Below are 27586 nucleotides of genomic sequence, written 5' to 3'. Positions count from 1 at the left end.
GGAATCGTTTCTTCAAAGCCCCCGTTTCCCCTTTGCAAAGCGGCCCCAGGGGGATCCCACTTTCTAGGGGAGGGGGCAGAATCCTTCCCTGGCCCTCCTCCCACCACGATGCTGCTCTAACAAGGACCACGTATTTGCATCTGCTGCCCCTTCCGCTTGCAACAAAGGAACAGAAATGATGAAGAAGAAGAGCTCAAAGCAGCTCAAAGCGGCTTCCATGAGTCTCAAAGCGGCTTCCAGTCACCTTCCCTTCCTCTCCCCACAACATACACCCTGTGAGGGAGGGGAGGCTGAGAGAACTCTGAGAGAACTGAGACTGGCCCTAGGTCACCCCGAAGGCCTTGTGTGTCTCAGTATACAATTGCCTTCCCTTCCTCTCCACAACTGACACCCTGTGAGGTAGATGAGGCTGAGTGAGCTGTGAGAGAACTGAGACTGGTCCAAGGTCACCCAGCTGGCTACATGTGGAGGGGGAGGGGGGAATCGACCCCAGTTCTCCAGATTAGAGGCTGCTGCTCTTAACCACAACACCATGCTGGTGTTCTGTGATCCCAAGAGAGACTCCGTCTCCCTCCTCTTCAGACTTGGTTGTCTAAACGCTGCCATTTCTGTGTTACAGATGACCAAGTCTCACTCAACCAATGGAGAGCCATCTGGGGACAGGTCACACTGGCTGGCTAGCCAATGCAGGGGGCTCCGTGGAAGAGGGTCCCAAGGTCAATCCGGTTAAAAGTAGTAGGCAACAGGTGATGTGACAGGTCTAGGCCTGAATACCTGGAGAGCCACTCCAGTCTGAGGGGACAATACTGACCGTATGGACCGATGCATAAGCCAGTGTCATTCATGATCCAGTATCTTGTTCACTTTTTAATAGTAATTTATCGCTTGGCTTTTATATCACCCCTCCCCACAAGCCAGCTCAGCAGCGGTCCCCAACCTTTGGAAGATTGAGGACCGCCTCCGGGGGTGAGGAAGAGCCGGCGGCCCAGGTGCCACGCATGCACATTAGCGCCCCCTGGTGGTGAAAATGAGCAAGTGCGGAGCTGCCACGCATGCGCGTTTGTGTCCACCAGTGTGCCGGCGGCTGTGCCTGCATCTCCCTCCCCTCTAGCAGCAAGAAGCTAGCCGGGCCGCAAGTGAAGCGGCCACTTTGGCGGCCGCTTCTCTTGCGGCCTGGTGAGCTTCTCGCTGTGGAGGGGAGAGGTAGGCGTGGCCACCACCGGCCCACTACCAAGGCCTTCGCGGCCTGGGACCGGGGGTTGACGACCCCCGGTTTACAGGATCAAATCATCCACAATGTTAAAAATACAGTAGGCATATTTTGGTACTGTTGGCCTTTATTGTTTTAATTTTTATTATTATCCTGTTAATACACATGGCCCTTGGGGTGGAAAGGCTGCGGAGACATATTTATAAAAACAGGCAGGCATAAAACAACCCATTGCATTTGAACTAGGATTTTCTCCCCTGCCCCCCTTCGCAGGCCGTTCGTTTCTGGGATGTCACAAAAATGCTTCCATCTGGTAGAACCACACAGAATTCAACGTTTGTATTGGAGTCGATCTTCTTGTACCCCAGAAAAGTGACTCTCATATTTGCAAACTAAATGTTGATCATTCCAGGCTCTAGCTCTTGAGCTGTTACATCTACGGCTCCCAGTCCTCCTGCCTCTCTCATCTCTTGCTGAATGCAGGGATTAACAAAATGACTACCCAAATGTGGAAAAGGCTATTAGCATTTCCAATGGAGACTTCCAAAGCTGGCATTGTTCTCCCAGCTAGAATTGCCTGGGGAGTCCAATCTATCCTGCATGCTCCCTTCAGACCACAAGAATGGGGAAACTGGTGGGAAAAGAAGAGGGAGAGGAACATGTCCTTTACCCTCCCCCCCCCCAAATAAATTTAAAAAGCTAAAAGACTAAAGCTGAGAATATGATATGGTTGAGGTCCAGTTCAGTGGGCTAAGATGGTGACTGTTCAACACGCAGGGCCATTTCTGGTGCCTCTAGCCCAGCTCAGTCTCCTCTAGCTGACTGCAGATCTCCGGGGTTCCAGATGGGACCTTCCCCTTTGACTGAGCACGCTGTGGATTAAATCTGGGATTCATTCATTCATTCATTCATTCATTCATTCATTCATTCATTCATTCATTCATTCATTCATTCATTCTGTACATATACCACCCTCCCTTGAGGCTCAGGGTGGTTTACATAAAACTTAGTGGAATAGGGAACAGTACAGATAACTCAGTAGTTATAAACAGTAACAATACATTGATGACAAATAGAACAATAAGATTGAACAGCAGAACAAGGGTGCGAGTAGGGCTGTGCATGGCAGCGTCTGAATCGGCCGTTCCAGGAATTCAGCCCCGTGGGTTGGATAAATCTGCAGGGGTCTCCATGGGAGGGAGGCTTGTGGGCCAGTGGAAGGTCGGCCTCACCAAATGCCTGGCGCAGGAGCTCCCTTTGGCAGGATCGTCTCGATGCAAGGCCGCGACACATTCTTGTAGGCCGCTGTCTTGTAGGCTGACCCCGGATCGCTGGCGAGAGCAGCAATTCCTTTTCCACAGCTGTGAGGAATTTTCCGTAATGGGATCAGGATAGCTCTGCCTGGGTGTAACAACTGTGATGTTTGCACATGGAGGCATCATTGACTACCTGGAGCTCTTAAACGAAGGGCAGACTGCAAATAGGAAATCCAGTAATAGGTCAGATTGCTTAGTAAACAACCTTTTTCTCAGCTAGGCTGCTCTTTCTGCCGTTCGTACTATCTGCAGAGACCCTTGTCTCTATTCATCAGAAACTGGGACTCTCAGCTCCGTAGAACAACAAGCTATGCAAAAAATACCTGTACCCAAACCATGTGAAGTGCCCACGGATTAGAACCACAGAGAGCTTTGTGAGAAGGACAGCCAACGTGGCATCTTCCTCAGCTGGCAGCGCCCATGTCTCCATTTCACTGCCTTCCCGAGGTGTCCACAAGCAGTGTTTTGAATGCTTCCGCCTCCACATGGTCAGCTTGCAGGTTGGTTGGGTAGCTGCTGCCGGGTCACTCTCGGAGCTTCCAGACTTGAGCTGCCCCCCTCTCAACATGGGCCAGTCACGAGCCACTTGCACTCCTCTCCATGGGCATGCGCCTTCTGCGGTCAGTGGCAGTCAGCCCTGCGGCACATGACTGGGTCCAGCTGCAGTTCCCAGGTGGTACATTTTGTAAAGTATTTAATTTTTTTTAAAGAAGAAAGACATTACAGAAAAAAGAACTGTGAATGAATACTAAGCTGCAGTATCACTATAGATCACTATCTCCCTCTGTGTACCTGTGTGTTCTACTGCTGACCAACATGTCTGCCGCCTGAAACATCAAGCAATGTACACATTCAAAGCACCATCTGTAAACGTGATCATTGCTTATCAAAATAACCTTGTAAGCAAACCTGGGTCTTACATATCATTTCCTTGGGATTTCTGCAAACCTGGAGCTCCTGGCCAGAGACTCAGACAGGTGTGCATCCAAGAGAGGCCGGAGCTCCTAGCCTCCGGGCTTTGCAGAGAGGCTTCAAAACAGCAGTTCCCAGGAAATCAGGGCTCAGACTTAGCCCGAGCAAAGGGGACTACCTGGCCAAATATCTGAGGAGGCCGATGTGGCCGAAAGCCGTCTCAAGAGACGAGAGTGCAGGTGGGAAAGCGCGTCCTTGACCTGAGTGACCCTCCCTTTCTCCTTGCAGTACAGTGGGCTGCTGCCGAGAGAGAGCTGGGACATGTGGCACCCCACCCTGGTGGCCGAGGCTCTCTTTGCCATCGCCAACATCTTCAGCTCGCTGCGCCTGATCTCCCTGTTCACGGCAAATTCTCACCTGGGGCCACTGCAGATCTCGCTGGGAAGGATGCTACTGGACATCTTGAAGTTTCTCTTCATCTACTGCCTCGTGCTGCTGGCGTTCGCCAATGGGCTGAACCAGCTGTATTTCTACTATGAAACCAACGAAGCAAACAACTGCAAAGGGATACGGTGCGAGAAGCAGAACAATGCCTTCTCAACGTAAGTCCACAGCTCCTCTTTCTATTACACAGCCTTGTCTTTAGGCTTCATAGTGTTCTGCATATCCAAGAGGGGCAGTATATAAATTCCTGAACAAATAAATTAGGGGTTCCAGGTCTGTCGGTGTTCCCAGCAAGGGATGAGGGGCTCTTTCCGGGAGTAACGTGATGTGCTGATGTCACCCGGAAATGATGTCGCTGTGTTGGCTTCATCGGGGAACGACACTCTGGGCAAAACCCTAGGGTAGAATTTGCCCCTAACCATAGAGTTTTGCCCAAAAAACACAGCATCCCCCTAACGTTACTGGGTTACATCAGCAGGCAGGAAGCAAGATGCATCTGGAAATGGGGGGGACCCCAACCCAAACCAGTGAACCTGGCAACCCAACTGCTTATCCATTCTGTAACATTGATTGACTGCTAGGGAGTTAAACTTATTTTAAGGAAGGTGTGCTTGTTGCAACCTTCTCCTCCTGTTTCAGCCTTGGGCATAATAGTTAGACCCAAACTTCATCTGAGTACTGAACTCATGGGGGCTACAGTTAAATCTGGATCAGGAGTCCACAATCTTTTTGAGACTGCAGGCAATCACTGGAATGATGAAATAGGGCAATGGGAGCAGCCGCAAAACGATTACCACAAAATGGCAGCCCTGTGGTACAGAGCCAGACAGAAAATGGCTGCCACCACTTATCTCCATTGTGCTGTGGTGGCAGTTCCTGCCAAAGCAACATTTAAAAAAAATGTTTCAAAACTGATCTCTTTAGTCTGGAGCTGTAATTCTAGGGGATCCCCAGGTCCCACCTGGAGACTGGCATCCCCAGTTACAGTACCAGAGAGTTCCCCCTTCAAAACATCCGTTTTCTCTAGGGGAACTCCCCCCTCTCCCTGGGATCCCCCCTGACCCTTTGCCTCTGTTTGCTGTTTAGACCAAGGCCGTCGGGCTTTTTTTCAGGCTGCAGGTATGCATTTGGAGTGTACCCTGCTACGGTCCCTGTCCTCCCTAGGGTCTGTCCCCAAATCACTAGGAGCTTTCTAACCTGGATCTGGCCCCCCTGCCCCCCTCCGGACTGGCCAGGGAGGACACGGCAACGTTATGCCACATTCCCCTTTTTCTGCCTTTACAATTTCTGGAAATTTTACACGTCTAGTTGCAACTTCCCTTGCCCTCTGAAACTCAGTTTCTCCAGCTGGTGTTTTTTGCAAGTGGACAAGAGTCTTCTTTGTGCTGGGGAGAACGTCACCAGAACATGATTGAGGGCCAAGGAGCAGTCTCCATGCTAGCTGCATTTGGATGTTTTGCTTAATGTTGTAGGTTTAAAAAGTTTCCCTCAGAGTTTGGGCATGGTCATACCACTTTTTGTAAAAACAAAAACACACACACACATACCCTTTAGGTATTTTTTATCTTTTCCTGAACCTGTGGATACCCTCAGGAAACCCAACTGGGAGGGATCTCCACCCTGCGTTATTGAAATTCTCCTTTTCTTAACCCCCAGCTTATTTGAAACTCTCCAGTCCCTGTTCTGGTCCGTCTTTGGACTCATCAACCTGTACGTGACCAATGTGAAAGCCAGGCACGAGTTCACCGAGTTCGTCGGGGCCACCATGTTTGGCACTTACAACGTCATCTCGCTGGTTGTCCTGCTCAACATGCTGATCGCTATGATGAACAACTCCTACCAGCTCATTGCGGTCAGCCCCCCTTTTCTTATCTGCCTTGTTTTGAAAATGCTTTGCGTTTGTTGACCAGAACATGAGCTTTCTGGAAAGAAGAAATCTTACATCCAGGCCAGGGCTGAATCTGCACAGAGCTTTTATACCAATCCCATGTTGATTCAATCCCTGCCATCTACCTTCCCCCGCGATATCCTGGAGTGGATATAACCCTCAATATTTGAAAAATCGGCATGAGTAAGTGTGCAGATTTCTGCTTTCCCAGAAATAACACTGTAGAAAAGACCTGATTGGCCAGGGTATCAGTTCAAAGGCTTTCTCGTTCCCTGGCTGCAAGGCTTCCCTTAAAGGGGAAGCCCTACCTTCTCTCAGCAGAAGCTCCAGAAGCTCTAACTTCTCTCGGCAGAGATTTTCATCTTGGATTTATTCCCCTGCCTCTGCTGTCTCTAATCCTCTCCCCTCCCCCATTCAAGAAAAGAAAGAGGCTTCTGCTGTGCTTGCCTCCCCCCCCCCTCCCACTTCTGAGCTTCCCTAATCACGTGCAGAACCCTTTCTGTTTCAATGGGGGGATAGAGGAAGACCCGAGTTCAAATCAATCTGAATTCAGCAGGACCCACAACAGAATAAACAAAGTAAGTGCAGAATCAGCCCAGGTTAATAGCACAGTCCTAGACAGATTTACAACCTACCAATTCCGCTGGAGTCTATTTCACTGTGAGTTCATTGGTTCAAGCTTCCCGGATGGAACCGTTACAGGCCATCTGAGAGAGTCCAGCCTGGGTTTTCTGCTGAAATTCCAGTAGGAATGGTTGGAGTTCTATCTACTGTATTTCTGTTCCACTCTTCTGACAAGGAGCTCATGGTGACATACATGTGGCGGTGGTGGGAGGTGCCATCAAATCTCAGCTGACTTCTGACCCCCCCCCTCCTAGAGTTTTCCAGGCAAGAGATGGACAAAGGTGGTTTTCCCTTGTCTCCCTCTGCATAGCCTTGGACAAGTGAACATACCAACTTTCCTCAGCGCTCTGACAGACAGGGAAATGGACGCCACGGACCATTTGGTTCTTTTCAACTTTTTAAAATATTTAACTTATTTTATTTAATCAATTATACTGACCGTTGTGAACTGCCCCGAGACGGCCGGGCCAGTAAGGGCGGGTTAGATATTTGACAAATAAATAATGAATAAACAAGTAAGTAATAAATAGAAAATAGTTTCTTTGGACATCTCCCACACAAGTACTAACCAGGGCTGACCCCAAGATCTGGCAAGACCGGGCTATAAAGATCAAGGCAAAAGACATCCTGGGGAAGCAAAAGCCACGCGAAACCCTTCTCCCTCTCCTTGAAACCCTTCAGCTTCCAGAGATGGGTCCAAGTAAAGTCAGTGCTCTGTTCAGCCCCAGCACTGTTAAAAGCAGTGGCTTGATCACGGTTCTCTTTTGCCAGCCCTCAATTGCCTTCCCTCCCTTGGCTGCCTTGGGAGATGTAATGGTGACAAGAGGGTGAGAGCACGTCTTCCGGGGGTAAGAGGAATCAAGCTTGGGTTTTGGCCATCGCCTGAATGGTGATTTCACGGGGTGTCGCACCTCATGTAGGATTCCGGGAAAGGGCAGAGCTAAAAGCTTCTTCGTGTCACACTGTCTTTAAGGCGTTTCCCCCCTTCCTGTGTCCAGGATCACGCAGACATTGAATGGAAGTTTGCTCGGACGAAACTGTGGATGAGTTACTTCGAAGAAGGAGGGACGCTCCCCACTCCCTTCAATGTGATCCCCAGTCCGAAATCTCTCTGGTACCTGATCACATGGCTGTGGAGACGAGTGTGTGGGAAAAAAATCCGAAAGAAACCAGAGAGTTTTGGCACCATAGGGGTAAGCGTCACCTGCTTCTTCCCCATCCTCTCTTTTACGTGTAAGTGTTAACCCTGGGTGCCAGCAGAATGGGCAGAAGGCCAGCCTGGATCCCCTAAGCCAGGAGTAGTCAACCTGTGGTCCTCTAGATGTTCATGGACTACAATTCCCATGAGCCCCTGCCAGCGAACACTGGCAAGGGCTCATGGGAATTGTAGTCCATGGACATCTGGAGGACCACAGGTTGACTACCCCTGCCCTAAGCCAACGGTAACATCCTGCTTAGTCCCAATCACATGACTTCATCCTTCCTGGGAGCTCAGCACCAAGCAAGAACACCCCATCTCTTCCAGGGTTGCTAGCTACACCCTGGCAACTGGCTTACTAACAGCAGGGAGGCCTAGCCCAGTATCTAAGCTGAATCACCATCAATGTAGCGACAGAAGTGACAATCTGTGACCAGCTATGCGGTGACACTCTGGTGTTTGGGCATATCTCTGTGATTGAAGACATTTTTGCCACAGAATCTTTGCCCAAATACCAGAGCCCCTCATGTCGCCAGCGAAGTGATGGTGTCACTTCCTGTGTGTCCTGGGAATTATGTTGCCATGACACCAGCAAAGATGGGCGTGACATTGAGCTGTGCTCCAGTGCTGCCAGTAGAGGTGAGGACACTGGCCAGGTGATTGGTGGGGAGCGGGAGGGAACTTCCACTCACAACGGGGGCCTGGCAACCTTCCCCCCTTTCCTCAGCTGGTAAAAAGGGCTTACGAGTCAGTCTTGCCTGTGGCAGTCCTTGTGTTCTCTGTTTTGCCAGCCTGAAAAAACCTAACGTTCCAGCTCATTCTCCTCCCAAACCATTTCAGATGAAGGTTTTTTATCACAGAAATATCTTATATATCTCCCACCAGAACGAATGGGATGACATTAATTCAAAAGAAATTCCATCTAAACATCCGGAAGAAGTTTCTGACAGTTAGAGTGGTTTCTCAGTGGAACAGGCTTCCTCGGGAGGTGGTGGGTTCTCCATCTTTGGAGATTTTTAAACATAGGCTGGATAGTCATCTGACAGAGAGGCTGATACTGTGAGGGCAAAGGGGGTGGCAGGTGACAGTGGATGAGTGATTGGGATGTGAGTGTCCTGCATAGTGCAGGGGGTTGGACTAGATGACCCAGGAGGTCCCTTCCAACTCTATTATTCTATGATTCTATGATTCTAAGTCAACAACATAATAGCAAATTACATAAGGTTAAAACTTTAATATAGTTACCACATTAATTTAAACCAATAAAACCAGTTAAAACATTTCTTTAAAATTCCATCACCAACCGTGTCTAGCAGTGGCCAATAAGCGTTCCTCGTTTTCAGGGGAGATTCAACAGAGGATGTTACTGGTTATTGGGCCAAATGCCTGGCGGGAAAGCTCTAACTTGCAGGCCCTTTGAAACGGAGCAGTTCTTCCAGGAGCTCATTCCACCAGGTGGGGGCCACGACCAAAACGGTCCTGGCCCTGCTTGAGGCCAAACATACCTCTTGAGGGCCAGGCATCACCAGTATGTATGTATGTATGTATGTATGTATGTATGTATGTATGTATGTATGTATGTATGTATGTATGTATGTATGTATGTATGTATGTATGTATCTATCTATCTATCTATCTATCCATCTATCCATCTATCCATCTATCCATCTATCCATCCATCCATCCATCCATCCATCCATCCATCCATCCATCCATCCATCCATCCATCCATCCATCCATCTATCTATCTATCTATTAGCGTTTTAAACCACCCTGCCATCTGGCTGAGCCTAATGCCCTCTGGGGGGTGTATTCAGGAATGAGGACTCCAACATTACTCGGATGTCAAAAGAGAATCTGTGTTAGGCAGTCATAGCAAAATAAGATGGACATGGAGTGTCCTGCAGGCAAATCTTACACGGACGAAACTGCCTGGGCTACCCTGCGGTGCCATGAAGCTGTTCAGGGCAGTTTTTTCCTCCGTAGGGTGCGGAGGAGGCGAGCCTGGAAGGCTTATTGTTACTAGTATTAGCAAAATGGCAACTTGCCATGGGTAAAAGAACTACAAGCTGAGCCTGAACTGAAGTTGCTCCTAACTAGCCTGGACTTCTAAACTGGGCAGATTCAGACTCCTAACTCTTCTGTTCAGGACTCTTGAGCACATCACAACATGTGCGCCAGCTGTCTGCCCACCAGCCCACTGGGGAGTTTCTGATCCACATTCCTTTTATTTATAACTTGATTGATTTTCAAGAATTGCCTCTATTTATATAAGGGCAGAGCTAATTTATTCACAGCACCTGCTCATCAAACCCCTTCCCATTTCTGCACAAAGAAAGGACAACTGTCAGCAGAGGCTGGGACTTCTTGTGAACTGATATGCAAAACTTGACAAAGGGGTTTCTTTGACATAATGCTGTTCACATCTTTCCATGAATATATATATGTGCCCTCTAGCCCAACTGGTGCGGAGTTACGGCTTGGGTTGTCATCAATATGTGGATGACACCCAGCTGTACCTACTGATGGATGGCCACCCAGACTCTCCCCCGGAACCATTTGCCAGATGTTTGGAAGCCGTGGCTGGGGTGGCTTGAGCAGAGTCGCCTGAAACTCAACCCCTCCAAGACGGAGGTCCTCTGGTTGGGTGATATGGGGCAGTTCAGGAAGCGCGCCTCCCCACCCTGGTAGGGACACAACTAGTCACAATGCCCCAGGCCAGGAATCTGGGTGTGACCTTTGATATCTCGTTAACAATGTAGGTAAAAAAAGTAGCCAGCCAGGCTTTTTTCCATCTTCGCCAGGCTGGGCTACTAGCGCCCTATCTGTCCCCTGAACACTTGGCCACAGTGATCCATGCGACAGTCACCTCCAGAATAGATTTCTGTAACTTGCTCTACACGAGCCTACCCTTGGGCCTGATCCAGAAGTTACAGAATGGTGCAGAATGCGGCTGCTACGGAACACCTTGGAGGGCCCTTATCCAGCCTGTGCTGAGGCAGCTGCACTGGCTTCCCGTTGCTGCCCAGATCCAGTTCAAGGTTTTGGTTTTTACCTTCGAGGCCCGATGCAGTCTGGGCCCCACATACCTTAGGGACCACCTTTCACCTTATGCCCTATGTACAGATTTACGGTCTTCAGAGGCAAATTTATTAGTCATATTTTTTTTATTTATTTATTTATTTAACTAAAGGCCATATCAGTCAGTCAGTCTGTTTATTTACAGTCATAGACCATCCAATAAAGAAATGTAAAATATAAAATAATTTAAAATAAAGTAAAATGTAAAATGTTAATATGTAAAATGTACATGTAAAATCAATCAGTTATGAGGCAGGTAAAAAGTTGCATGAGTAAGACAAATGCATATAAATAGGGATCCAGTATATGTCATATAGCAGGGGTAGTCAAACTGCGGCCCTCCAGATGTCTGTGGACTACAATTCCCAGGAGCCCCTGCCAGCATTTGCTGGCAGAGGCTCCTGGGAATTGTAGTCCACAGACATCTGGAGGGCCACAGTTTGACTACCCCTGTCATATAGGGTCCAATATATGTCATTCAATATATAGAGAACCAATATATGTCAACCATTCATATATAGGATTGGACCAGCTCTTCCTCCTTAGCTCCTTATTTGTATCTGAGAGTATTAATTTGAGGTGTTGTTCCCTCAGACCTCTGGGACATTCTGCAAGCACTGATGCCAGTGCTCTTGCAAATATGTTATTATACAGTTCACATTCAAAAAGGACATGCTTGAATGTTATAGCAGAGCAACAAGGAGTTTTCATAGAAGGACACGCTACCTTGGATCACTGTATGCTGGTAGATCACCTAATAGCTAAGTATTCCTCTAAGAAATCAACCTCCCTTTATATTTCTTTTATCGGTTTTAAATCTGCTTTTGATGCTGTTCCAAGAGAACTGCTATGGGCAAAATTGGGCAGGACATCCATAAAGGTCACATCAAATTGAATCCAGATGGGTAATTTTTCACTGGTGGCCAATTCTGCTGATCTGCTATAGATTTTTTCCTTTATTACAGAGTCAACTAGAGCACCATTATCAAGAATACTTCCTAATATACACAACACATAGTGACAGATTCTGTTTTTATTACTCCCAGGCTCCACAATTAGGAAGGGATCAGTCCATTAATCTTTGACCGTGACATTTTTATTCCCTTATGTTCTTTTCGCCCAGAGTTGAATAAAAATGAAAGATGACCTTATGACCTTCGTGAACATGCTATGTACTAATCCAGGATTAGTGCTCTACTTATATGTGTCGCCTGTGCTGATTTCCATTTCCTTGTCTGAGGAAGAGTTAATGCTCATGAAAGCGTACAACTCGAATAAAACTTCGTTAGTCTTAAAGGTGCCGTGGGACTCAACATTTGTTCTGCTACTTCAGACCAACACGGCTACCTACTTGAATCTATTCATGACACAAAATACATGATAAATAGATCCTAACCATAAATATACTTCAGAAGAGTTCAAGTCCATTTTTAAATAGATCTCAGGAATTCTTCCCCCATGTCTCCATCTGGCTTAATTTTATTATAGGCAGTAATGGTCGGTTACCAAATATGTTTACAGATTTGTCTTGTGTTCTCCTCTGTCTGGCCCCGCCATATTGAAATTGTGGCCATCTTGCTCATTAGCAAGGCAAACCATGCTTTGCAAACCCAAATTTAAATAAAGAGGCTTCTCTTTCTTCCCAGTTTTGTGAAAGAGTTTATCTAGCAGTGACTAGAATATTTCTCAGAGGTTTCATCTTCTCTGGTTTCCAGCTTCTGGGGACTGTGCCTAATAAAGCGCATTTAGGGTCACATGACAATTTCACTATAAATATTTCTTCTGATCTTTTAAACACTTCTCTCCAGAATACCTTTACTACTGGACAGGAGCATCAAAGTGAAGAAGTGAGCCATTTTTACTATTACATCTGCAACACCCCTTGGAGACAATCTTGGCCATTCTATCTAGAGTTAAACACCATCTATACAGTATCTTCACTATATACATATATATGTTGAGTATATATATCTTAGATATATATATGTTCAATGGCCATTTCTTAATTTCCTTATGCAGAAAAAGCAATTCTTTATCTGTAATGTCAATTTAAAGATCTTGCAAAATAAGAGATTTTTAGTCCAAAATCTGTTAATAATATATAGTGGTCATCAGATTAGATTTTTTTTGGTGTCGTTTGGCTATAATTTTAAGCATAATTCCAGCTAATTCGTATTATTGGTTCTTTTTTTCAGAGGCGTGCAGCTGATAATTTGAGGAGACACCACCAATATCAGGTAAGCAGTCCAGGTATAGATATAAAGTCACTATATGTGCAAGCTGTTGCCAGGGATTTGAAAATACGAATTAATGCCTGTTTGAATGTTGTAGTCAAATAGAACTCACAGTTTAGTTCAACCTGGGGATGTGGAATGCAACAAACAACAAAGAAAAGGGAAAGCAAAAAAACCAAAACAACCTGAAAAACAGTTGAGAATCAAGAAGGATGAGGAACAAAAATGTACACATACACACACGCACGCACGCACACAATTTATTTCACAGAATTCAGTGTAAGATAACAATTTAAAAAAACACACAAAAGGGAATATTTCATTTCCATATGGATCACACACATGTAAATCAAACTCACAAAAATGTGATATAATTATGCACATTCTTTCTTCGGGGGGGAGGGGGGGGGCGGACGGACACTGTATTTAAGGAGAATGCCTTTGTGTTTTCCTGGGCCTGTACTTTGCTATTCTTGGTCTCCCCTGGAAGTGAGTAGATAAAATGGTGTGTCTCCCTGTGTGTGAAGTCAGAAGCTAGCTGTATACTTGTATCTGATTTTTAACTTCATCTCTGATGAAGATACTTTTGATCAAAATGCATCAGGTCATAGTCATTCATATTATTGGTGTACTTTTTGTATTACACTGAATTCTGTGAAATAATATTTTAATATACATTTTTGTCCCTCAACCTTCTTGATTCTCATGAACTGGGAATCCTAGAATCCTAGATGTATAAGGGTCCATGGAGGCCATCTAGTCCAACCTCCTGGTCAATGCAGGATCAGCCTAAAGCATCCATGAAGAATATTTGTCCAGCTGCTGCTTAAAGACCACCAGTGAGTCCCAGCTGCCCAAGCTACAAGTCCTCAAGGAGGAGTTCACTCCCCCTGGGAATCAGAACCTTTTGGCCTTTGTTACCATCAAAAGCCTGTGCAGATAGCCAGTTTAGGCTTCTTGAAATGAAATTCAGGTAGTGAAAAACAGATGTTTGTCTTTTTTTTTAATTACAAACAACTGGGGATTTATTCCAGTTTATTCCTGAATGAAGGGACATGTCTCAGGAGTTCAGCCTGTTTTAGTCATCAAACCCAGGCAATTTGCCCCAGCTGAAATCCAGAGGTGGTGGCCAGGAACAGACAAAATCTCTTTTTACAAGTTTTTGATGTGGAAACCTCTTACACAGCAGCAGACAACAAAAAATGCAACGGAAATCCATTACAGACATGAGTGGGGCAAAGGGAACACAGCAACAATCGCACTTCTCCCCTGTGAGGAGGAGGAGAAGGAGAAAAGAAGAAGGCGGAAAGGGGTGGAGAAAAGGGAGACCACGGGACAGTCCTTCAAAATCCTGAGGCAGAAGAGAGATGGGGCAGGAAGGAGGACCACCCCCTCTCCCCGGTGGCTGGAGGGAAAGTCTAAGCAAATTGATTTAGGACGGTTTAGACTGGAGTAACTCTGCTTCAAATTGCACTACTGAAGATATGGGCAACATCATCTTTAAATCACTGCAGTGCACTTTCTGTCTTTATGTCCTGGTTCTGCATTCCATTGCATCCAGAACTTGTATCTTCTTGAAGAGGCATGTATTGCTCCTTCTGTCTTGGTACCAAGGTCTTCCACTCTCTTCTGCCCCAAACCAAAGGAAGTCCTCTTTCTTCTCTTTCCAGCCCTCCTACTTGCTAGAAATGTTTCGTCTTCTGTTCCAGAACATACCAGAGGAGACCTTCCTCGGCCCTGAGCCGCTGGCTGCTTGCCCTTACCTTTCCAGTTCCAATTCTCCCGGCCATCCAGGTTCCCAACAGAATTTCAATCCGAGAAACTTCCATTTGCTGCCCTTGTCCTGTGTGGGAAGGTGATTTTAGGCTTGCTTCTGCAATTTAGTAGCGTGCAAATGCTTCTCCCCCCCCCCTACAAGCGATGCATTTGCACCTAACCTGTGTGAGACTAGGTGTCACCTCCTCACAAATGTGGCCCCATGTGGATTTGGCTGGCTGTGTAAATGTACTTGCCATTGGAACTGTTGTAGAGCAACTCTGTACGAATTTGGCCCCTCCGCTCCATTTAAAATAGGGAGCTAAAGTATGGTTCGTCCCTAGAGCTTGGTGTGTGTTGATGCTCCAGGCCCAAAAGTCATGAGAAAATTTAGAGTGCACAGGAGACAGATTCCATTCAATTCTCTCTTTTTTTATGATGATGCCCCAGCAGTATTTGGATTTATTGTCTTAACATAAATAATTATACGTCAGCAAGATAAAATCAGTCCATTAGCTATGTGGAATGGACAACCAAATGTAATTTCCTTCGAAAAAAATAGGTGGAGCCTCTTGAAATATTATTGCAACAGGGGAACGATTAGTACAAAAGGAAAGAAACCAGATGCTATTTTTAGGGTATTTAATTATCTTCTGTCTCAAGATTTATATTGTTGCCAAACTTTGCATAGACCTGGACATTGAGGTCTGATAATACTCTCTGGATGGATTCTGTGCATGACTCCAAAGCTCCAGTCTCTCCCTTCAAGTTTTTCTTTGCTTCCTCCAACATTTCTTGTGTTTCATCTTGGGGGTGGCTAATGAAGACCTCTCCAATTTGATAGGGGATCAGCAGCGAACCATCCTGGGCGACTTCAATTTTCCAGATGTGTGCTGGGAAACAAACTCTGCAAAGCGTCCTCAGTCATGCAACTTTCTGACCTGCCTGGCTGACAATTTCATTTATCAAATGGTAGATGAACCCACAAGAGGTTCAGCCATACTGGACTTAATCCTGACCAACAGGCAAGAGTTGGTGGATGAGGTGAATGAGGTGGGGACCCTAGGGGGAAGTGACCATGTCCTCATAGAATTCCTTTTGAGATGGGGAGCCAAGGAAGCTTGTAGCCAGACGCGGATGTTGGATTTTCGTAGGGCAAACTTTAATAAAGTCAGAGACATGATGAGTGTCATACCATGGACGAGAATGCTGGAAGGGAAGGGAGCATGTGAAGGGTGGGCGATACGCAAACAAGAGCTATTGCATGCTCAATCAATGACTATCCCAGAAAGACGAAAACACTGCAGAAGCTCCAAGAAGCCTATTTGGATGAACAGAGAACTTCAAGAGGAACTAAGAAAGAAAAGGGAGATGTTCAGGAAATGGAGGGAAGGACAGAGTAGTTCAGCAGTGGAATAGGCTGCCTAAGGAGGTGGTGAGCTCCCCCTCACTGGAAGTCTTCAAGCACAGGTTGGATACACACTTTTCTTGGATGCTTTAGGATGCTTTGGGCTGGTCCTGCATTGAGCAAGGGGTTGGACTAGATGGCCTGTATGGCCCCTTCCAACTCTATGATTCTATGATTCTATGATCATCTGACATCATTACAGCATCACAGGCATCTTCCAGGTTCTGGGGCTGTTACTTTTTATCCTCTATTCCGTCTTTCAGTTCTGTAATTCCACTGGTGTTTCTTGCCAATGTGTTGATTTTCTGTTGACCTCCAAATGTGACGTTGACCGCTTCTGCGACTGCTTTCTGCACAGTGGCCACCGTAGATCCCACTCAATTCCGCATTGCTTGGCCAGGGTTCAGTTTTCTTTCTTTTACTTATTCATTTTCTTGCACAGACTACCTTTCACTTCTGAAGAGCTGCACATACACACAACAGCTGATACTTCAAATAAAACATGGTTGGTCTTAAAGGTGCCCCGGGACTTGAACTCTGTTTTGCACCTTTCACACTAGCATTCATGGCATCCGTGTTTGATTTTGCTTGTCCCTTGTGCAGATGGAACTCCTTTTCATGGGATTTCCCATTTTATTTATTTTCGTATTTATATGCTGCCGCACTCCATTTGGATTCGTGGCAGTTTACAATAAAACAATAAAACCAGTCCAATCCCTAAAACTCCTTAAAATAACTCAATAAACATTGACATTAACATTAAAAGATGGTGCTACAGAGTTCTATAAGAGCCTCTTGTGGCGCAGAGTGGTAAGGCAGCTGTCTGAAAGCTTTGCCCAAGAGGCTGGGAGTTCGATCCCAGCAGCTGGCTCAAGGTTGACTCAGCCTTCCATCCTTCCGAGGTCGGTAAAATGAGTACCCAGCTTGCTGGGGGGGTAAACGGTCATGACTGGGGAAGGCACTGGCAAACCACCCCGTATTGAGTCTGCCATGAAAACGCTAGAGGGCGTCTCCCCAAGGGTCAGACATGACTCAGTGCTTGCACAGGGGATACCTTTACCTTTACCTTTTACAGAGTTCTAACACCCTCCCCCCCCACCTTTCCCACTGCCTGACTGGGGCCAAGAACTCTCTTTCATTGGGAGTGAGGGTCTTGATCTAATTGATGTTAAGGGATCCATCGATGCTAACTCCGGGACCCTACCATGGCCTCAGCCATACACCTCCCATCTCGTTGGCCCTGTGGAATGCTGAAATCTCCTGCAGATTTTACGTCACTCTGAATTATCCCTCTAAAAAGGACACTTTTTCTAACATTATTTGGGCTTCAAATCCACCTTGTACACTGTACATATAAATAATAATGCACATTGAAGGTATCAGGGTTGTATAGCTCACATACAGAGGGAGTGAAAGGAACCAAGGCAGTCTCACAGCAGTGGATATGGGTGTCAGGTTCACGCTGCCTCCCTTCCAGATGGGAAAGACAAAGCAGCCAGAGCTCAGTTCAAATATGAAAGAGAGAACACTCCAACAGGCATATCCTGTCATCTGAGAAGGCAGGAGGGGCAGAAGGATGAGAAGAGCAGTGTGCCCCCATAACCTCAGGGCAAAGGATGCTGGGAGTCAGGTCAGCCTCAAAATGATGGCAGGACCCCGGCATGCCTAGGCTTATCCAGGCTACCTCAAGCAGACCATTTCTGGTTAGCAAATGCCACTACTAAAAGACAGTCAGAATTCACCCCCTCCCCGTGCGGGGGGAAAAACCAGGGTCTTGAAAAATAAGTGGACTGGAAATTTTCATGATGGTAAAATACAGAAAGACAAAAGTTGGGGTCCCTTTGTCCATCCTTCTGCTAAGTGTCCCCCTCCCCCCTGCTCTAGCCACTCAGCAGTCCAAGTGCTGCTGAACCCGGTTCCCATCTTGACCACAGATGGCCTGTGGGCCTACTTAGTGTTTTGCTGTGTTCATCTCTTCTCATTTCTCTTGTGGCTAGAGTATAGAATGGCAGGGAATGCAGTCCTGGCTCATCAAGCCCCAGTCCGCATGGCTAGAGAATACTCACACAACAGTTTGTCTCTTTCAGGAGGTCATGAAAAACCTGGTGAAGAGATACGTGGCAGCGATGATAAGAGATGCTAAAACAGAAGAGGGCCTGACGGAGGAGAATTTTAAGGTGCCTGGTTTTAGCTCAGAGGGATTTGGAACCTCGCATCAGCTTCAAGCCTGCTTGGGCTCTTCCGATTTTCTTTGCTCACCTGTCCCTGTGGCTTCATTGTTGTTTTCCTTTCCCATGTGATTCCCCCCCCCCCCATTTCCACATAAAAACCTAGATTTTAGACCTGTTGGGAGATATGCAGAACAGACAGCAGTGTAATATTGAATTGACCACTAGAGGGAGCAAAGCACATGCGGAAAAGGGGAAAAAATGAAGTAATAGGGCAGGGATTCCTAACCAGGGTTCCCAGAGCTCCTCAGGTCATGCAGCCTTTCCCAGAAGTTTGGATGGCTGCTGACATCACTAGACATCACTGGAGCCCACTCTACAGGCCTCGTCTCTTTCTCCACAATGGAAATGGTCAATGAGCAATTTTTGGGCTGGCTGGGTCCCACATCTTAGTTCTGCACCCACTTCTCTGAAGAGGCATGCCACCATTTCTGGGGTTCCTCAAAGCCTGAAAAATATTTCAGGGGTGCCTCCTCAGTCAGAAGTTGGGGAAAAGCTGCAATAGCGACACAAGCAATGAAAATGAGAATGCAGAAGAATTTCTTGAGATTCGAGAACACACTCAAATGAATTGTACCTGTGCAGCTTTGGGGTGTGTGTGTGGGGGGGGGTGTATTGGTGGGAGGAGCAAGTCGCAGCCTTTGCCTATATCTCATCCCCCCACTGGCCTCTGCCCACATAGGGGTTTGCAACCCAGGAAATTACCACTTGAGAGAGTAGCAAAGCATGGAGATGCTGGACCCTGGCCCTCATGCCAGGAGGGCGCTGCTCCCAGACCCCTTAGTGGATAGACCAATTGATGGGGAGGTTTCTGATTCCCCCTCCCTCCCCCATTTGACAGACATGATTTGGCTTTTCCCAAATGGGGACAAGCCAGCGGAGACCTCTGCATCCGCTCTATATTCTTTCTACTGTTCTTCCAAGAGCTGGCAAATTGAATTTCCTCTTTGAATGCTGTTCTTTCATTGTAAGCCGTGACTTCTCTTTGGGCTGTTCTCTCTGGCCAGAGGAGAACCGGAACATCCTGTTGGAATTAAATCCCTGCTTCCTCAACACTTCCCGCCACATGACTTTTCCTTGTGCTTGACTGTAGACAGAGACAAGGCAGATGAGATGAGCCTGGCAGAACTGACTGCCTTCCTTGGGCAACTGGCTGCCAACACAACAGCCCCCCACTGGGTTGGTCATCCAGTGCTCCTGGCAGGGCCAGGCAGGGCCAGCATCAGCATAGCCTGAGTTGGGGCAGCTGCCAGGGGGCCTGGTGGGGCCCACCGCTGCTCACTCCTTACACATTTCCTCTTATGCCTCTCCTCCCCCTACTCACACCTCTCCTGTCCGCCATCTGCTCTTGAGTGCTTTATCACCTGTGCTCTCAACTGCACGGGCTGCTTCTCACTGCTGGAGAAAGCCTTGGGGGTGGTCCACAAGGCATCTGTGTTCCTGGTGGCCTGGCCATGGCGCTCCTAGCTGCACCCCCCAGTCAGCCACAGAGAGGAGAGGGCGCACCTGTGGCTAGGTGGTGGAAGATCTTGCGAGTAGGCTGGGAATGGATGTGCAGGTAGAGGGAGCATGGGGGAGAACCTAGTAGTGGGCACAGGGGAGCCTTAGGCACTCTCTGCTCAGGGCCCCCCAAATCCTGGAACCGGCCCACCCAGATTGCCATATGCCACACAGCGGGAGAGGACTTCTGCACAGTGGGAGCAGGGCAGAGCAGCATTTCATAACATGGGCTGGGGAAAGGAGTGGCCAGTGAGGTAACTCTTGGACCTGTGCCTTCAACTCGCCATTCAGGAGAGTTGTCGCCCTGTGTTTCCCACGCACAAACAAACACAACTACAGTGTTCTCTTAATACCCTTTGTAACTCAGCAGCTGCAAACCTTCAGGCTGTTTAGTACTCAGCGTTTCCTGCTGTGTCCTCTGTCCTTTAAAAGCCGCCTGTTTTTCTGCTTGCGTTTAGGAGCTAAAACAAGATATTTCCAGTTTTCGCTTTGAAGTCCTCGGCTTGCTCAAAGGAACCAAACTTCCCAACGTGCCGTCTGCAAAAACAGGCAAAGACGAGGAGCCTTTACCGGAGATCGAGGAAGGAGAAGGGGCCGAAGGACAGGCCAAAGCGAAGCGGAGGAACTTGAGCCTTTTTGACATCACAACCATGATTCACCCGAGGGCTGCCGCACGGGTCTCCGAAGGACACCTCCTGAGCAATGGCTCGGCCCTGATGGCACCCGCGTCTGCCCAGGACAAGCAAAAGAAGGTGAACTTTGTGGCCGACGCAAAGAAGTTTGGGTTCTTTCATAAACCATCCAAAACCGTCTCTGCTGAGCAAAGGGCCAACCAGATCTACTCCATTTCTGAAGAAGTCGACCGCCAACAAATGGAAGAGCAGCTGGAGAAAGCTGAGAAGGCGGAGGAGGAAGGACTGGAGGTGGACTGTGAGTTGAACATCCACAGCCCTCCCGGCCAGCACACGGCTGCTCCCAAGAAGCAGGCTAAGAACAAGACTTTGGATCCAGAGCCCGGTGAGGGGCCTTCCTCCAAGGACACAAAGAAGCACGCGAGGCAGGACTCTGAGCAGCTCACGCCAAAGGAGCTGCTGGACAAGGAGTTGGACTTCAGTAAGGACACACAAGAGACGGTCGTGCAGGACAATTATATCACGACAAGGTTGTGATGGGGGCCTGTAGGGAGGCCACGGAACGATGCCCACGGCGAGAGGCTGCAGAATGCTCTGTTAACACGGAAAATGCAGGAAGAGCTTCCCCTTTCACTCCACGGAGGGATGGCAGGAGAAGGCCCCTCACTGTTTTGTAGCCCGCTTTGCAGCCACCATTTCTTTGACCTTTTTTCAAGTCAACAGAAGCCTCTTGTATTCTTGTACTGTCGCAATAACCCCAACAGAATCTTGATAGCTCTTTTTCCTTCTTTTCAATTTGAAAGAAATGCAATTTCTTCTCCTGTGATAGTTTGATGCCTCTGGTCAGTCTTTTTCTATGCAAACCAAAATAGCTTGACTAAGGCGTAGGAGCCCCTTGAGGAACCTCTTCTAGGGCCCCTAAGGACAAGGGTGGGCACAAGGACTGCCAGCACTTTCGGTCAAGGATTTTTAACTCACTAGCGTTTTATTACTATAAATACAATCGGAAACCAATGACCATTTAATTTATTAGAAACTGCTAATTCTTGTAATTTACAAGTATTTTTTTTTTATTGAGCAGGGTTTGCCTCATTTGCTACGACCATTTCCACCGATGAGAATGCTGAAATAGAATCCGCTCCCTTTGAAACGCCCAGATTTTCCCTAGAGCGGGGAGAATGCAGTGGCTTCTTGGCTTCCAGAGCCATCGCGCTCTTGTTTTCTGCCAAAATGTGGGTAAATCTGGCCTTTCAAATGCGTCTGTGGGAGTTATTTGTTTACCAAAACGTTCTCTCACCTGCTTCCTGCCCACACAGTCCTCTGAGAGACATTTGTGGCCCAAAAAGGGGGTGGGGTGGGAGAGAGAAATCACATTTTGCAGATCTGCTCTGCCAGGTGAGTATTGACAAGCCTGACTCAATCTTTGCACTTTATATATTGGGAAGAATCCCTGTTCGCTTTGGCTGTGGCGGTTCCAGAGGTCTTCTTCGGTTCATCCTGCCACACCCTGGAGAAAGACTCCTCTGGAGGTTCCCTCACACAATGACAATCATGAGAAACCCTCGAAAGACTAACCTGGATGAATGGACCCGTTGATTGGAGGGGGGGGGGGCCCTCCTCTCTGACAGTTTGTACAATAAATATGTTGGCTTTCCAATGTAGAGTCCTATTAATCTGAGAGTATTTTCATATGTAAATGAGTGTTTTATTGTCAGCCAAAAACAATTTTTTTGAAATTAAATCTTGTTTCTTTCTCATCAGCGCCTGGTGTTCTGTTCTTTAAAAAGGGCTGATTCACACAACACACAGTCTTCATAAGGGCCACTATGTGTCAGGACAGTCAGGGGGAGGGCTGTACCTCCCAGGGAAGCGTGGGTCCAATTCAAGGGTTGCCAGCCTCCTGGTGACAAGAGATCCATTCGCCTGGAGAAAATGGCTGCTTTGGGGTGGCCAGACTGTGGCTCCCCAGATGTCCACAGTCTACAATTACCATGAGCCCCTGCTGGCCTTCCTGCTCTATGGGATTTTACCCCACTGAAACCCTTCCTTTCCCAAACCCTGCTCTCAGGCTCCACCCACAGATTATCCAGGGGTGTTTCCACACAAGCTGGCAACCCTCTGATGGCCATAGTGGTCTGTGATTAGAAGGGCTTCAGGTTGGTTGTTTTGGATCTTGAAACAGCATAGGATAGCTGCTGCTTTTCCCTGTAGAGCAAAATGGGAGTCACTGGTGTTGTTTCAGAGCATGAGAAGTTGTGGGAAAGGAAAGGCTGAAGCCAGCGGGATGGAGGTCGGATACAGGGTCCTCACAGCAGCCGTGCCGGTCTTCCGGGTCATCACGTGTGGCGACCATGACTGCTGCCCCTCCTGCTTGGCCAACCTGCGTCTGCCTACTGTGTCTGCCTCGGAGCATCTTCAGAGTGACATTCCGACATTTTTTAGACCCCCCCCCCTTCCTGGTCTCTCCTCTTTTTGAAGTTTCTTTGCTCCAGATGGAACAGGTTAGAAAGCAGACTCCAGATCCCTAAAAAGAGGGAAATCAACAGTTTTGTTGGATATCTGGGAGAAGCTAGGTAAGGAACAATGAAGAGATGTAATTTAAATGGGCTGAAATGCCTCCCCGTCCTGAACCCCGCTTTCTCAGGCAGCCCCTGAATATGTCCCCTGAGGAGCCACAGCAGCAGTGAATTGTCTGGCAGTCCCTGGCCCCAGAGAATCCAACTGGCCTCTACCAGGGCTTTCTCAGCTTTGGCCCCTGCCTGGTGGAATGAGCTCCCAGGGAACATCAGGGCCTTTATGGAACTAGCACGGTTGTGTAGGGCCCGCAAGATGGAGCTCTTCTGCCAGGCTTACGGTTGAGGCTATTCTGGATAAATTGACAACAAAATACCCATGGCCCTCCCCTGCTGCAGCAGCCTTGCTGTGGCTGCTACGGCTGCAATAATAGCTGCTCTAACAGCCTTCCCTCCTGCCACCTCCCTCAAGGCAAGAAGAACAGAGACCTCCCAGGCCAACTAAGCCAATAAGAAATGGCTAGCAGCTAAGGTCATTGAGATGGTTTTGCTAATTATTTTGTTTTCTGATTTTAACCGCACGATCTATACATAAATGTTGTGAACCACCCTAAGACGCCTAATGCAATAGGGGCAGTCTAGAAAGATAACAGACAGACAGAAAGATAGAACATCCTGCTGATGTTCATGGACTACAATTCCCATGAGCCCCTGCCAGCACTCATGGGAATTGTACATGAACATCTGGAGTACCACAGGTTGACTACCCTTGGCTTCGGCTACCTTGATTTCATTGGATCTCAGAAACTAAGCAAGGTCAGCCCTGGTTAGTATCTAGGGCAGGGGTAGTCAAACTGCGGCCCTCCAGATGTCCATGAACTACAATTCCCAGAAGCCCCTGCCAGCATTCGCTGGCAGGGGCCTCTGGGAATTGTAGTCCATGGACATCTGGAGGGCCGCAGTTTGACTACCCCTGATCTAGGGGTTCCAGGGTCACTCCACGGAGTTAGACAGTAGCCAGCAGTGAACACTAGTGGACCCCCCAAGTCAGCTGCAGCTTAACCCTACCTGCCCCCACCCGAATCATAGAATCATAGAATCATAGAACCATAGAGTTGGAAGGGGCCATAGAGGCCATCTAGTCCAACCCCCTGCTCAACGCAGGATTAGCCCTAAGCATCCTAAAGCATCCAAGAAAAGTGTGTATCCAGCCTTTGCTTGAAGACTGCCAGTGAGGGGGAGCTCACCACCTCCTTAGGCAGCCTATCCAAAGCAGCCGAATCGCACAAGCCTGTATGGGAGCTCCTGCCAATCTGAGGAGGCACTACTGACCTCAATAGATCAAGGGTCTGATTCAGTATATGAGGAAACTTCCTGTGTCCTTCTCTGTCTGAGGCCACAGAGAGAACTTCAGAAGAAACGTGATGTCTTCAGTATGTCGATGCTTTTCCTCCACGCCTGGTGAGGCCACTTACATTCCACATAGCTGTCTAAAGCTGGATGAGGCATAAGAAACTGAAGTGAATCCAAACCACACGGAAAGGAGGCAGCCTGGCCTCGGCCAGGACCACAGCCTTTTCAGTCCTGGCCCCAACCTGGTGGAATGAGCTCCCAGAGAAGCTGCGAGCCCTGCGGGAACTTTCGACATTCTGCAGGGCCTGCAGAACTCTTCTGGCAGGTCTACAGTTGAGGCCAGGGGGCAAGGAAGATTGTTTTTTAATTGGAGTTTTTATCCAGACGTCGTAGCCCACCTTGAACCCACCAGACGTTGTAGCCCACCTCAAGGGGTGTCTGTGGCCCAGACAGCCTTTTACCATCTTCTGGCCCTCCTGGAACACATGCATCGAAAGTAATGCCGGCCATGAACCAGCCTACGAACTTTGGTTTATGACAAATTTTGAGAAAAGCAGAACCTTTCCAAGGCAATTGGCACAATACATTTTATATATTGATAATTTCTTAAGGACCAACCAAAACGGTTTCTAGATATACGCTTCAGACTCATTTACATGCAGTGTATCTTAATGAATATCTAAAGAAGGACAGAATCCCTAGGGGACTTAGGATACAAAAGAACCCTACTCTTTTCACTGACAATGATGAGTTCAAACAAAAATGGGCAGCAATTCTGACCAAATGCTCTATTGATCTGATGCTTTTAATCATTGAACAAAGGTTTATCTTTTGTGCCAGTACCAAAGTACAATGCTTTCCATACCAGGGTGGACTTGTTCAAAGTAACAAGATTGTTAAAGCTAAAACATCTTTTTGCACATTCCCCTCCCATAAGACAGGCTACTTCGTTTAGAACTAAATCTACATTTACCCCCATAATAGATGTTCCAACTATTACCACATTTGAAAAAGTTGTCCTTAGGGACTTAGAAAAATTAAAATGTAAAAGGAGAACTGTCCCATTTAATTTATCTCGAGAGGAATTTGAGGTGCTTAAGCTGTTAAAGTCAGACCCTAATATTATTATCAAGCCAGCTGATAAAGGGGGTGGCATTGTTGTTATGAATTGGTCTGATTATAAAAACGAGGTGATGAGACAACTGAGTGATAGATCTTATTACAAACCTGTGAGTTATGATTGTATCAACATGGTCATGTGAATTATAAGAATTGTAATTCATGAAGGTCAGAGACCTGGGTTACAATAGTAAAAATGAAGCTATGTTTTTGGAGAATAAGTATCCCAGAATACCTCACTTATATATATTGCCAAAATTCATAAACCAGATCGCCCTCCTAAGGGATGACCAATTGTATCACAATGTGGATCGTTTCTTGAACCTCTTGCTAAATTTGTGGATTTTTATATTCAACAGACTTTTTCAAATTGTGAGACCCTGCTTAAAGATACCACACACTTTATTAATTTAATTCATAAATTAATCATTCTGAAAGGGGCAGTCTTATTATCTATGGATGTGACTTCACTTTATACAAACATCCCTGTAGACTAGGAAGCCAGAGTGGTAGTACAGAATGCACTGGATCAGGGGCAGGAACTGAGACCACCAACTCATTTCCTATTGGATTTATAGGATTTAATTTTGGAACATAATTATTTTGAGTTTGATAGAGAATTATATTTACAGGTACAGGGGGTATCGATGGGGTCTCCAGTAGCACCGTCCATGTCTACTTTGTTCATGCTAGATTTTGAAAACAAATGGCTTCTGAATGAGAATCTTAACCCATTCAAATCAGATATATTTTTTTACACCAGATTCCTTGATGATAGTTTCATCATTTATCTAGATGGCGAAACTGTGATGCAATTTATTGAGTGGTGTAATAGCCTGCACCCTTCAATCAAATTTACAGGTCAACACAGTTCTTCTCAATTAGCCTTTTTAGACACTTTGGTTACTTTTGATCCCCAAGGTAAACTTGTCACAGCCTCATATAGGAAATCTACAGATAGGAACACACTGCTTCATTATAAGAGTTTCCACCCCTCACATCTAAAAAGGAATCTGCCCTGTGGGCAATTTCTAAGACACAAGAGAATAAACACTAACGATGCATTATATGAGGAAGCGTCTGAGGCATTATCAAGAGCACTAAAACAACGTGGATATCCTGAAGGAGTGATTTCTAAGGCAAGGACCAGAGCTAATTGGAAGGGAAGGGAGGAGCTGCTTCAATATGGCCAACGTAGAGAAAACATGAAGTTCACCTGTGTGTTTGATTTTTATTATTTTGCCTCAGATATCAACAAAATACTGCAGAAACATTGGCATTTGATTAGTGACATTCCGGGCTGTGAAAATGGCTTTAGATTAGCATGGAGAAGTCATAACATTGGAGAGTTGGTAACAAAGAGGGAACAGAATAAGGAGGCAGGTGAAACCACTTTACCGGTAGGAAACTATATGTGTGGCTCATGCATATGCTGCAAGTGCTTACTACAAATTAAAGAATTTGAACAATCAGAAAATGGTTTTTCTGTTAAAATTAGAATCATAGAATCATAGAGTTGGAAGGGGCCATGCAGGCCATCTAGTCCAACCCCCTGCTCAACGCAGGATCAGCCCTAAGCATCCTAAAGCATCCAAGAAAAGTGTGTATCCAACCTTTGCTTGAAGACTGCCAGTGAGGGGGAGCTCACCACCTGCCAGTGAGGGGGAGCTCACTTAGGCAGCCTATTCCACCGCTGAACTACTCTGACTGTGAAAATTTTTTTCCTGATATCCAGCCTATATCGTTGTACTTGAAGTTTAAACCGATTACTGCAGCCGACAGAAACAGCATCCTGCCCTCCTCCAAGTGACAACCTTTCAAATACTTAAGAGGGCTATCATGTCCCCTCTCAACCTCCTTTTCTCCAGATAGAACATTCCCAAGTCCCTCAACCTATCTTCATAGGGCTTGGTCCCTTGGCCCCAGATCATCTTCGTCGCTCTCCTCTGTATCCTTTCAATTTTATCTACGTCCTTCTTGAAGTGAGGCCTCCAGAACTGCACACAGTACTCCAGGTGTGGTCTGACCAGTGCCGTATACAATGGGACTATGACATCTTGTGATTTTGATGTGATGCCCCTGTTGATACAGCCCAGAATGGCATTTGCCTTTTTTACCGCTGCATCACACTGCCTGCTCATGCTTCGTTCGCCATCCAGCAGCCCTGTTCC

The 27586-nt window shown here is 47.0% G+C and overlaps 1 protein-coding gene and 1 pseudogene across 3 annotated transcripts in view; one reads left to right on the top strand and one right to left on the bottom strand.

The window, feature by feature from the left end:
* TRPC4 (transient receptor potential cation channel subfamily C member 4) overlaps nt 1-22187 on the top strand; it is a 163597-nt gene extending 141410 nt beyond the window's left edge. For all 3 annotated transcript variants that reach the window (XM_077346251.1, XM_077346252.1, XM_077346253.1), the window contains 6 exons: nt 3727-4040; nt 5539-5734; nt 7393-7587; nt 12869-12910; nt 18158-18247; nt 20257-22187. In XM_077346251.1, coding sequence (XP_077202366.1) covers nt 3727-4040; nt 5539-5734; nt 7393-7587; nt 12869-12910; nt 18158-18247; nt 20257-20967 — 1548 coding nt within the window. In that variant the 3' untranslated portion in view covers nt 20968-22187. The remainder of the gene's footprint in view (nt 1-3726; nt 4041-5538; nt 5735-7392; nt 7588-12868; nt 12911-18157; nt 18248-20256) is intronic.
* LOC143841699 (prefoldin subunit 4 pseudogene) lies at nt 15305-18052 on the bottom strand (annotated as a pseudogene).
* Nucleotides 22188-27586: the final 5399 nt, after the last annotated feature.

The sequence above is a fragment of the Paroedura picta genome, chromosome 7 (genome assembly GCF_049243985.1).
Source record: "Paroedura picta isolate Pp20150507F chromosome 7, Ppicta_v3.0, whole genome shotgun sequence".
NCBI classification, from domain to species: domain Eukaryota; kingdom Metazoa; phylum Chordata; class Lepidosauria; order Squamata; family Gekkonidae; genus Paroedura; species Paroedura picta.
The sequence above is the reverse complement of the archived record's forward strand: the minus strand, read 5'-3'. Positions and strand labels throughout refer to the sequence as shown.